Below are 12561 nucleotides of genomic sequence, written 5' to 3' on the forward strand. Positions count from 1 at the left end.
TTGGTCAATGACATGAGACAAAGTATATGTGAACTGCTGTATGAAAAGTGAATTTACTCTGTAAATCTTCACCCAAATCCTAAAAAAAAAAATATCCACTGAAGTGTTCTTGAAACCAAACAACAGTTTAGCTTAACTAGTAAAGTGATGCCTGCTTGAGCATATGCTTTTTTAAGAATTATCCATATGGGTTCAAATTGACAGCAGCAACTTGAAAGATTAGATAGGAAGGGCAATGAATTTATGTCAATGGAGGAGGAACAACTCAGAAAAGGAGGAGAATTGGTTGTATAAAAACAATGTAATCAATGTAAGTAAATCATACATGTGGAAATTGTTGCATTGGTGTGTACTCTGCCATGTATATTAGCAAGAACAAAATACATAAAATTGGGGAGGAAAAAGATTTCAAGAAAATATATTTTTATTCAATGAAAGATTTTTTAATTTAGGTACATCCATCATATACTATGATTAACTTTCTCCAGTACTTTACTCTTAACTACATTTTCATTTGCATTAAGTATCTTAGAAATACTATACTCAAAGTAGTGGTGCTTCAAAGACAGGCTATTAACTAAGAAGAGAATCGTCTCATTTTCTTAGTGCCTCAAGCTTTCTAGCTTTCTAACTAGCTTGCTCACTGCTACAACCCCCACCCACACACAAAGAGTTACTACTATATAATTGTCTAAGCTGTGACTGAAGCTTAATTTTACATTTGGCTCCAGGCCAAGTCTGTGAATCTGTAAATGTAGGCCACTAGCTGTACTTAGGGCAAAACCTGGGGACGATTCTTTCTTAACAGTCATTGATAATGAATCTGCAAAGACTAGATATTCTCTTGGGGGAAAAGGAAATACCCCCACCTAAAGTGGCAGCTGCAGTTTTCTATGTAGAAAAAAAAGCAGCAAAGGGAAACAATCAATGGTAAACATTGGGAAAAAAATTCTGAGGAAAGAGTAGGTTCAGTATAAATACAAGAATAAATAGTGAGGTTTCTCCTGAGTCCAAGCTCTTCTTTTAAAAGTCTGATATAAATTTACTTAATTACGTTTTACATGATATTACTTGTCCAAAAAGGTATGGGTTAGGTTCTTTTGTAAAAATAACAAAAGGTTTATCATTTAGTTTCTGGTCAATAAGAAAGAAAGAAAACCTTGCTAGAAATAATAATCTCACACAAAAGACCGGGTGACATAAGAATAGTATATTAATCAATATATTTTCTTTGTATTTACAATAAATCCATTTGTTAATACTGTGATAGAAAAAATAATGAATCAATCCACATTATGTCATAGAAATGCTTTGAGGATGATCACACTTCTCACAATAAAAACATAAGGATTTTCTCCCACAGTTCAAGTACTTTTCAACATAATAACAAGCTTCAGTGAAGGTAAAACTGACAAATTTAGACTGGTGATGTCCTAGAATCAAGGAATCAAGGGCATGACCATTAAGCAGCAAAAAGATGTTTTGTTTCTTTTCCACGATTATTTAAAGATATTTGTTATCATGTGAGAAGTTAATTTTACCTTGTGAATTACAAAAGAGTAAAAACAGTAAATTAGGAAGCTGCATTAATGAAAAACAGCCCAAAACAAAAAAGTAATCATAAGAAATGCAACAAATGCATTCTTTTAGGTATACCATGCATAAAAAGAATTACATAATACATACCTTAATAAGCAGACTAATAAATAAATGAGGTAAATTTTACAGTCATTGGACCAAACTATCTGCTACACTTAACCACTTAAGAACTGTGTTATCACTAAGTCTGTTTCAAAATATAAAGTAGTACAATTAATCTAACACATATGACTGCTGTTTTATAGATCCCCTTCTGAGATATTAAAGGGGAACTGTATAACAAAATATTATCTGAATATAAATTATCAACACCAAATATAATACAGTTATTATATAATCTCCATTTTGTATATGCACAGTGGAAATACTGTGAAAGCTAGATAAAAGGATGAAAATAGACTAGTCAGAATTCTAAATCTCAAACTAATCCATGATAAAAAATCTGGAATAAGAAAGCAAACCAAACTTCACAAAACAGATACAGCTTGATATCCTTTTCAAATTCAGTGGTTTACAAAGATGTAAGCTCTAAACAAATCAAATATGTCAATGGTAAACAGAGGAAGAAAAATGTAAATCTAAGCTTTAAAATATATGCTCTGAAAGAAGGTTGATCTTAGCCAGAACTGTAACACTTTTTTAAGAATCTAGAATTGTTTTTATATATTAACTAGTTATTAATAAGGAATAAGAGAAAATATTATTAAATTGTCAAGTCATGAGTAAGTATGTACGGCTAGTTCATGAAATATTAAATGAACCAGTTGGATCAAGATTTTCCTACTATGCTGCTACCTTTTATAGAGAAATACCTATCTGTAGCTACCCTTAGTCATTTAGAAGATGTTTATCATAACTACTGACAGCCCTTTAGTCTGTCAATTTCCATTTTTACTTTTTCTTCCTCTTGCCACTTAAATGCATTATTTTAACTGCCCAATAGGAAATTTTATTTTACAAATTCCTCATTACAAATTCACAATTCTTCAGCAATTGCACTGAAGAGGTGATTTTAAAACATATATGTATACGTCTGCTAATCCTGAGATGATAATGATAAAGAGGAGGATGGTTGTGGCGAGAAAACTAAAACTCAGATGACTTTTCACTCAAATTTCTGTTTTAGTTTTTTGTGGAAAATGGCTGGCAGGATGGAAAGAACAGCCAAAATCATCAGAACAAATACTGAGTACCAAGAAACAGCTTCTCCTGCTGTGGTAAGCTGGTATAGGGTTGTTCCTGCTTTGATAGCTATGAAAGAGGGAGGTGCAACACCTGAAATGAGAACACAGGAAAAATCATTTTTAAAATGAGAAAAATTAAAAATTTTGCTTGCAGAAAACAGTTCTCATAAAAATACAGCTATTTCCACTTTGACAAAAAAGATAATTAAAAATTTAAAACCCCGCGCATTTATTTTCATTACGGAACTCTTAAGGATAATGATTTAAAAAACCCAAGATAAGTAAGTGTCTTGAGCAATCTTACAATATTATAAACAGCCTCATAATAAAGGGAATGTTCTCCAATCAATATTAGGAAATAGGGGTGTATATGAGCAAAGATGTAGTTTGAAGGATGCTCATGAAAGCATTACTTAAAAACTCTACAAAGAATCTACATGCTCAACAGTAACTCTGAGTAAATGGTTGCTTACCTTTGATAGGAAAACATGCTTAAAATAAAAATGAAGTGGTATGAGATATATCAATATGGAATGAAGCCCAGAAAAGAACAGGTTATATAAAAGTATAACAACATATGGAATGACCATATTACATTAAAAATCAAAAGAAAATGTAAAATTATTTTTATAAAGTTGAAGTTAACTAAATTTCCACCTATTTTACCTGGAAAAGGAGAGAGGGACAAAAATTCTCTTCTGATTCCACAAATATAACATTACTTTTCAAAATCCAAAATTGCCCATGCTGGTCCAATTTTTAAGTTTGTTAATGAATTATTTTTAAAGTAGCAACAACTAAGTGATTTTGATTATTCTTTTTAATGAGATTTCTTTTTCTAAGTATTAACTAATTTATCAGACATTTAATACATGAGAAATCTGCTCATTTTGTTGGTATCCAAATAAATCAACTTAAATTGGAAAGAAAAGCAGAACATTCTTACTAAGAACCACCAGAATTCACAAAATAATTTAATTCCAAAATTAAGGGTAAGCTCTTGAAAGCAAGAGCCTTTTTTGATCCTAGCTCCCCCCATACTTTTGCATCAGGCCACAATAAATGATGATTTCTATAAAACAGAAAATCAGATCATTCTCTACTGAAAATTAAAGTTTAGTATTTCAGTACTTGAATAGAAGACAAAGGCAAAATTACTTAGGAAAGCCTTCTTGGATTTTATGTCCAGTGAAGAGGAAAATGGAGTTAAAATGTTCTACAGAATTAAAACAATATCTAATAGAATGTGCTCTTCCTTAAAGAAGTAAAACAAAAAACCCTAAATCAACATAATCCAACAACGTATCTGAGCACCTACTTATACAGGACAGACACCGTGCCCCAGAGTTAGTTACTATGGTGTTTGCCTGTCTGCAAGCAGCATACAATCCAGCCTAGCTTGTACACTGTTAGGTAAGCACACAATGAGCTCGAACACAGTGTGGATGAGAGACCTTACCTAGAAAAGTGCCAATAAAAAAAACTTTTAGTGGCACATTAATCACAGGAGAAGTAATATTAATAAACCAATTAGGCAAAAATGGTGTTATTCTCAAAAATATAATGTAGTTAATGAGATGTTCTCTATGACGTTCAACCTGTCATTAAAAAAAAAAGAATTAGCATCAAGATAAGGCCAATCATGAAAATTACTTACTTAATATAAAATATCTTATTCCAAATTCTTATCCCTAATAATTCATCCAACAGAAGTGATCAAATTTATCCAATAGAAATGATTAAAAAAGGAGTATGAAAACAACAATGAATTCTCTATTAAATGCTCATAACCACAGCTAAATAACACGGGATGAGACTTTTAAAAAATTGTGCTTATATCTTAATGTTACTAAAGATGGTTCTACATCAGCTTAAACAATGATAGCTCAATGTAACATTTTAAACCCGAAATGCCAAAATTAAATGTATATGATAACTAGATAGAATATACACATCAAGAGGCTAACTTTTTAATGCCTTCAATTTCTTTAAAAGGCTAGTATAGCACATCAACAAATCTAACGACAATTTCATGTTATTATAATGTATGTCACAAGTAAATTAATTCATTATTGATAAATGAAATTAAATGGGTATTTAGGAAACATTTAGCTGATTAAATATAGGCATCGATTATAGTTTTTATTTCCTTTGAATAACTAATAAACTTACAAGCGGTAAAACAGCCATTTCAAAAATAAACATATATATAAAACAATTTTCACATTTAGTGTATATATGGTATATAGTGAGTACAGAACTAGACTAGAAGTCTAGAGATCTGAGATTCTAGATCTTTCTCTACAAGTAAATGATCATGATTTTGGGCAAAATACTTAATTTCTTTTGATCTCCTAATCTGTAAAACAAAGGTATAAAGAAGGATGATCTCTAAAATCCCTGTGAGATTCAATAGGCTATGATTCTTCTGAATCTTTACAAAAATAGCATTTCTCTTAGCAATACTCTTTATTTTAGACTATGCCATTTTATTAGATATTGCTATAAAAGTTAGCTATATAATCTTTAAAAAATAATTTTTATTTCAAAATGATGGTACGTGCTACCTTTTCTACTTATCCACTGATTTTCCAAAGACGTTCAGGTGGCACAATGGTTAAGGTATTTGGTTACTAACCAAAAGGTTGCTGATTCAAACCCATCAGTTCCTTTGTGGCAGAAAGGTGAGGCAGTCTGTTTCCATGAATATTTAGTGCCTTGGAAACCCTATGGGGCAGTTCTATCTAGTCCTAGAAGGTTGCTATGAGTTGGAATGACTCTATGGCTATGAGTCTGGTTTCTGGTTTTATTGTTTTCCCAAAGGTGACCAGATAATGAAAAAGTTAAATACCTCATTTTTAAATGAAAAGTCTGTGGTTCTAACCCACCAGCTACTCCTCAGGAGAAAAAACCTGATAACCTGCTCCCCGAGTGACTGTAGTCTAGGAAACCCCATGGGGCAGTTCTACTCTGCCCTATAAGGTTGCTATGAGTCAGAATTGACTTGATAGCACACAAAACCAACAACAGTGATTTCAGTTAAGTTTGGGCCATTCCATATGACAAAAAGATAACTTAATTTCACAAAAAAAAAAGTCTGGGTAGTTTGAAAAGAGGTAATACAACTTTTTTTCCCCCAATAATAAGAAAGTAATATATTCCTGCTCATACTTAAAAAAAAAAAAAAAACCTCACTGCCATCGAGTTGTTTCTAACTTATACTTGACAAATTTGCTCAGAGGGATTCGTTCAATTTTTTTTTCAGTGTTAATATTTTACAAGACACAAATATACTCAATAAAGATCTATTAAAGTTCTAATAAAGATTATTTTCTTGATCTATGTATTTTTCATCATCAAATCAATGAGTTAGTTATGGAAGGAAAATGCCTGAGTAAAATATAATCTCCACTTAGCATGTGAAATAAAGGAATTGTGAAGAACAAATTAATACCCTAACTAGGGAACAGCAGAGGGCATATTTTACATATGCTTTGCGGTAGGATGAATAATGTTCCCCAAAATCCATGTACACCTGGAACCTCAGAATGTGACCTTATTTAGAAACAGAGTTTTTGCAGATTTAATTAGTTAAGGAGATCAAATCACCCTGAATTTAGGGTGGCCCCTAAATCCAATGACTGGTGTCCTATTAAAAGAGGAGTAGAGAACAGAGACAAACACATACACACAGACAAGGGATGGTCATGTGAAAACAGTGGCCAAGAATGGAGTGATATAGCTACAAGCCAGGAACACTAAAGATTGCAAGGAACCACTGGAAACTAGGAAGAGGCAGGTAAGGATTCTTCGCTAAAGCCTTCAGAGGAAGCACGACCCTAACAGCACCTTTCAAATTTCTAACCTCTAGAACTGTGAGAAGAGAGTAAGTTTGTTTAAGCCCCTTTGTTTGTAACAATTTGTTATAGAAGGCCTAGGAAATAAATATTATTCCTTTTTTCTTAACCTGGGTGACCCACTCAAAAGACTGTCATTGAGTACCAGGATTACAGTATTAAATTACCTTTATGAATATAATAAATACACACACACACACACACACACGCATATATATTTGAAAATGTTATTAACACCTTTATTCTCCCAAAAGATATATTTTATTAAATATCTGAGCCTGAGTTAATTTGGGTAGGGGCTATACGCTGACTACCGAGCTAGCCAAGGAGTTAAATAATTTAAAAACACATTTACCTGCTGTGACCATTTCACTGCTTTTTCTGTTAGATATTTGTATACAACTGGTCTCCCAACGAGATAGGAGAGCATATAGCAGAATGAGGCACCAAGTCCAGAACACTGAAAAATAACAAGTCATATCCATTTTATATTTTTTCATGTTATTCACAAGGATACATTAACCCAAGGAAACCTCAAACTAGTTAACTCCTTTTGGGGTGTGAAGCGAATACTCTGCATGACATCTTTTATGCAGAACACAAGAAAGAACCTAGTTCTTTCTCAGACCAAATCCTAACTAAAGAGATTGATTAAAATAAACTGGTACTTGTGATTAATCTTAGTGGTCAAGTGATAGTTAATATATAAATAGTTAATGTTGGCCTGTAGCCTAAGAATAAAATTTGAGCAACAAATTTACTTTTTAATTACTATGCTTGCAACCAGGAGCTCTGGTGGCATAGTACCGAAGACACTTGATTGCTAATCAGAAGGGTGACAGTTCAAACCCACCGGTCACTCCTCAGAAGGAAGACTGGGCAATCTACTTCTGTAGAGACACCACCTCAGACACCCAAAGAGGGGTCACTATGAGTTGGAGACACAACAACAACAACATGCTTGCAACCACTCCCCACCCCTCCACTACAGCCCTGGGGCTAAGTTCATTTTGTCCACCAACAGTCTCTACTGGATTACAAATTTTAAAAAGGAAGAAAACTCAAAAAAATAGAGCCTATAAATGCAAGTAAGTCTACCATACCCTGGCTCTAGGGAAGGAAAAAATTAAAAAAAAATTTTGACAGTGCTTTATGCAAGGATTTAACAGATATACTCTAATACTCTAACATTAAATTCCTCTTAAACTAATGAGTTTATGTTAACATAGACTAGTAGGACTACAATCATCATCATCATTCCATTTAAAACTACCTTTTTCCAATCTCCCAATTTTATTTTATATACTTACCAAACAAACAAGAAATAAGGCTAGTGGGAAGGGATAAAGAAATCCTGAGAGTATACTGAGAAATATAGAGCCTGGAATAGCAAATGTTTGCAAGCTGTTAACTTCTAAGTTAAGGACTGAAACAATTAAATGGAATTTTTAAAAGGAAAGACAAATGCAACATTTTAGAAAAAAAAAAGTATCATTACATCCACAATTTAGTATTAAAAAATAAAATACAATTATATGTAAGTTTTAAAAAATATATGAACTTATTAATTTTAGTTGCAATGCCTTATTCTAAGTTGACCATTTACTACCATTATCATAAATGCACAATGCTAGTAAGAATGTGTTACTAAAAGAAAAACCAACACAAATACCTAACATATGTCACATATAAAGGAATGGGGAACTTAGACAAAAAAATAAAGGTCTTTACTAGTGTTTTAAATAACATGCTGCCCTAATGCATATAGGAGCTCTGGTGGCATAGTGCCTAAGGCATTTGATTGCTAACCAGAAGGCTGGCAGTTCAAACCCACCAGCCACTCCTCGGAAGAAAGGTTGGACAATCTACTTCTGTAGTGGTATTGCCTGCGAAACCCAAAGAAGGGGTCGCTATGAGTCAGATCCAACTCAACAGCAGTGAGTTTGGGTTTTTTTTGGTTCTGATGCATATGAGTTTTGTTTTGATTTACCCCCACATGCTTTCAAGAAACATGACTTCTATGGAAATCTAGAAGTAAGTGAGAGATAAAAATTACTTATTTCTAATTTAACTATGCAAATTTATACCTCAATTCACTATTCATAAAAAAAAAGACAGAGGTTAAAAAATAGAGTAAAAATCACAAATATTATTTTTAAACAGAATCAGACTTTTTCTCTTTCCCCAGTTTTGTGATACTTTATACTCAATTCTATATATAAAACAAATGCCCAAATGACTTGTCTTAAAGACAGGTACATAATATTCTCCCAAATTTTCCCAAATTTGAATTTTTTATCTAATAAATTGGGAAGATAATAATAAAAACCTCTCTACATAAAGCATAAAACTATGTTCCTGACTAAGAATTATGAAAAAATTCATGTTACTTGAATAATTAATCTTGTCTTAGGAATTTTCCTAAATGAAATCATTAAATGGAAGGAAAAAAATCATATGAACAAAGAGATTTGTAACACAGTATCTGTAAAAGCAAAAAAAATTAGAACTACATTATCTCCAGAAATAACACAACATTTTAAAATAATGGCATAAGACTATTCATCCAAAATAATTATTCTGAATAGGACAGAGCAAGAAAATTTTTATAAGTAAAATAAGCAGAATATAAAGAAATTGATAATACATGGATAAAAAATTACTTGATATAAGGAGACAGGATTATAGGCCTATTTTTTCTAATTTAATTTTTCAATGTTTAATTTAACCTCATTATACATACTGCATTAACAATATTTAAAAGGAAAAATAGTTAAGCTACAAAAAACTCAACTTTTTTTTAAAGAACTTAAAAAAAATTTTTTTTTTTAACAAAAATAGAAAACTTTTCAGTTAAAAGGATACAAAATATATGTAGCAAAATAAGCTACAAGTACTTGTACATAAAAGGTGTCCTTATATTTGGATAAAACTTTTCCTAAAGCCTTGGCATCATCCATATCTCTGGGAACCTTCATAGTCACTCTTTCCTCTCTAAAGAAATAAAATTAAGATGAAAAATTTTTAAACAGAATTTTGCCAAGATAATTAATATCTAAGTCAAGTTCAAAACGTTAAGTTTTATCCAAAATGATTTGATGTCTTGATGGTAATATGTTAACTCCAAATTCAGAGCTGTTATTTTTTTTTTAATTGTGATTTGGGTGAAAGTTGACAGAGCAAATTCACCTTCCATACAGCAGTTCACATACACTTTCATGACATTGACTGCAATTTACCACAAAGCAACAGCTCCCCTCCCACTTTATCCCCATAGTTACCTCTTCCCTGTGTCTTTCCCTCCATGCACTCCTACCCCTGAGCTGTCTCCCTGTGCATACACAGCCCTTCTATTCTCCCATGATTGTTTTCTCCTAGGAGTGTTATCTACCTACTATAAAAGTTCAGCTTACATGCCTGTCTTTTGTTTGACTGGAAGCCACAGGAGTGGGTTCAATTCCATACCTGAAGGGCAGCTATGGGCCATAGTCTTAGGGGTTCCATCAGGCTCTAGCAGACCAGCAAACCTGGTCCCTTTTTTTTTTTTTTAATGATTTTGAGTTTTGTTCTCCCACTCTATCCAGGATCTCCTACACAGATTCCCCTCTGAGTGGTTGACAGTGGTAGCCAGGCACCAATCTAGTTCTGGCCTCACAGTCATATAGGCTGAGGATCGCATGGCGTACTAGTCGCTTGGACTGTTTCATTGAATCTTTGGTTTTCTTCATTCTTCTTTGCTCTAGATGAGGAGAGATCTATCATTGCATCTAGATGGCTGCTTGTAAGCTTTTAAGATCTCAGTCGCTACTTGTAGAATGTGGAACAATGTTTTGTGTAGTATGTTATGCGAATTGAACTTGATGTCCCGTGACGATGGTCCCGAGCCCACGGGTCCAACTACTTGCTCCCCTTGGGTAGCTGGCTGTGGTCAACAAGTGACTACAAACTTGTCCCTTGTCAGCTCTACTATTTACCTGGGAACTCTTACAGAACATAGCAATACACTTATATAAACATTGTCTGCCAACCTTATATAAGGTCTTGGGCACACTCCTCCCTGCACAGGCATACTAATAGTTCAGCCTGTCCACCCATCTATCCACCCATATAAAATCCATGTTTGCCTTCACTGACAACTCAGTACTGTATGCAAATTCACAGTTTTTAAGTTCAAAAATTTTACATTATTTGTGTTTTTTGGTGTTTTAATTAAAAATTTCATGATACATCTCATCTATATTTGAAAGTTCTGGATGATTCAAAATGAAAATTAAAGGATTTATTCCAATATTGGCTTAAATTTTAAGTTAAAGATAAGCAATGAATCACTGGTATTAAGGTATTAAAAACATATTTGTCATCATTTTGGGTAATCCTCATGATAAGTTAAAGTCAACAGTTAATTTCAACTAAATTAAAAGCAATTTTAATGAGTCTACGGTTCATACGTTTTCTGGACTATGTTAATTCAAAGTTCACAAAACAACTTGAACACTTTTCTCCATCAATTCTTCTTTATTTTTGGTACCTTGTTTGGGAATGAATACTTGCTTACAAAAGCTTTAAATAATCATCTCCAACACCTTTGTGCATATATATATATATCATATCCATATATTTACATGATAAAACTTAACTGACCCAATGACAGAATGGGAGTTCCTTAAGTCATAAAAAATAAAAAATAGGTGGTGATTGGAAACAATTAGTCCAAAGATAAGATGGACCACAGGGACCTCAACCTTCATGACCCTAAGACCAGAAGAACTAGATAGTGCCCAGCTACCAATCCCAAACACTTGGAAAAGGATCAAAATTAGAGATCCTGGATATAGCTTGCAGCCCAACAGCAGAAAGACCTACAAACAGAACACTACCCCAGGGAGATACATCTCTTAGAGCAATCAACCACGATACATCAGAAGGGCAGCATTCACATAGTGGGAAAGCTGGACAGACAAGAATGCACAGGTAAGAAGGGCATAGGGAAGGGACAGATGGAAAGAGGAGATGGGAGAACTTTTTATGGTTGGGGATTATAAATGGGGCAGTGAAACCAAATGTTCATGAACTGTTGAGAGTAAAACAAATCACGGTAAAAAATTTTAAAAAAGATAGGTGGTGAACTAAATTGGCCTTTGTCGTTGATGTAATTTAAAAACTAAAGACTCTTTATGGAGTGTGTGTTCACATGTAAATACATGCACACATACATATACATAAGTATGTATTCACAGAGAAAGAATTTAACAGAATACCAAAGGTTGGTGATGGTATATTAGTAAATACAATTGATATGTCATCATTTGTAGAGCAAGTTGGGAGCAGAGACAACCTTGAAATCCATATCCTTTCCCTCTTTCGATGAACTCTCAATTCCTTACTACCTGATCAAAACTAGAAAGGATCTAAATTCAATCATACTAATAATAAAACTTATCAAGGAGCTCTGCTGGTGCAATGGTTAAGTGCTCAGCTGCAAACCAAAAGGTCAGTAATTCAAACCCAGCAGTGGCTCTGAGAAAGAAAGACCTAGCAATCTGTCCCTGTAAAGACTGTTGTTGTTAGGTGCTGTTGAGTCGTTTCCTACTCACAGCGACCCCATGCACAGCAGAACAAAACACTGCCCGATCCCGCACCAGCTCCACGATCCCTACTTTACTTGATCTCATCATCGCAGCCACTGTGTCAATCCATCTAGTTGAAGGCCTCTCCCTCTTTCGTCAACCCCTCCACCTTACCAAGCATGACATCCTTCTCCAGGGATGACCAAAATAGGTGAGACGAACTCTGGCCATCCTCACTTCCAAGGAGCATTTCAGGTGCACTTCCTCCAGGACAGATCTGTTAGTTCTTTTAGCAGTCCATGGTACTTTCAGCATTCTTCGCCAGCACCACAACTCAAAAGCATCAACTCTTCT

The 12561-nt window shown here is 33.6% G+C and overlaps 1 protein-coding gene across 1 annotated transcript in view; it reads right to left on the reverse strand.

The window, feature by feature from the left end:
* Positions 1–2704: 2704 nt before the first annotated feature.
* TMEM41B (transmembrane protein 41B) overlaps positions 2705–12561 on the reverse strand; it is a 24752-nt gene continuing 14895 nt past the window's right edge. Inside the window, exons 3-7 of the mRNA XM_007955005.2 lie at positions 9506–9634; positions 7951–8044; positions 6996–7100; positions 4243–4381; positions 2705–2874 (exon numbers count right to left, since the gene is read on the reverse strand). Coding sequence (XP_007953196.1) covers positions 2705–2874; positions 4243–4381; positions 6996–7100; positions 7951–8044; positions 9506–9634 — 637 coding nt within the window. The remainder of the gene's footprint in view (positions 2875–4242; positions 4382–6995; positions 7101–7950; positions 8045–9505; positions 9635–12561) is intronic.

This window comes from Orycteropus afer, unplaced genomic scaffold, assembly GCF_000298275.1.
Source record: "Orycteropus afer afer isolate SDZICR_OR568_19922 unplaced genomic scaffold, OryAfe1.0 scaffold00014, whole genome shotgun sequence".
Classification (NCBI taxonomy): domain Eukaryota; kingdom Metazoa; phylum Chordata; class Mammalia; order Tubulidentata; family Orycteropodidae; genus Orycteropus; species Orycteropus afer.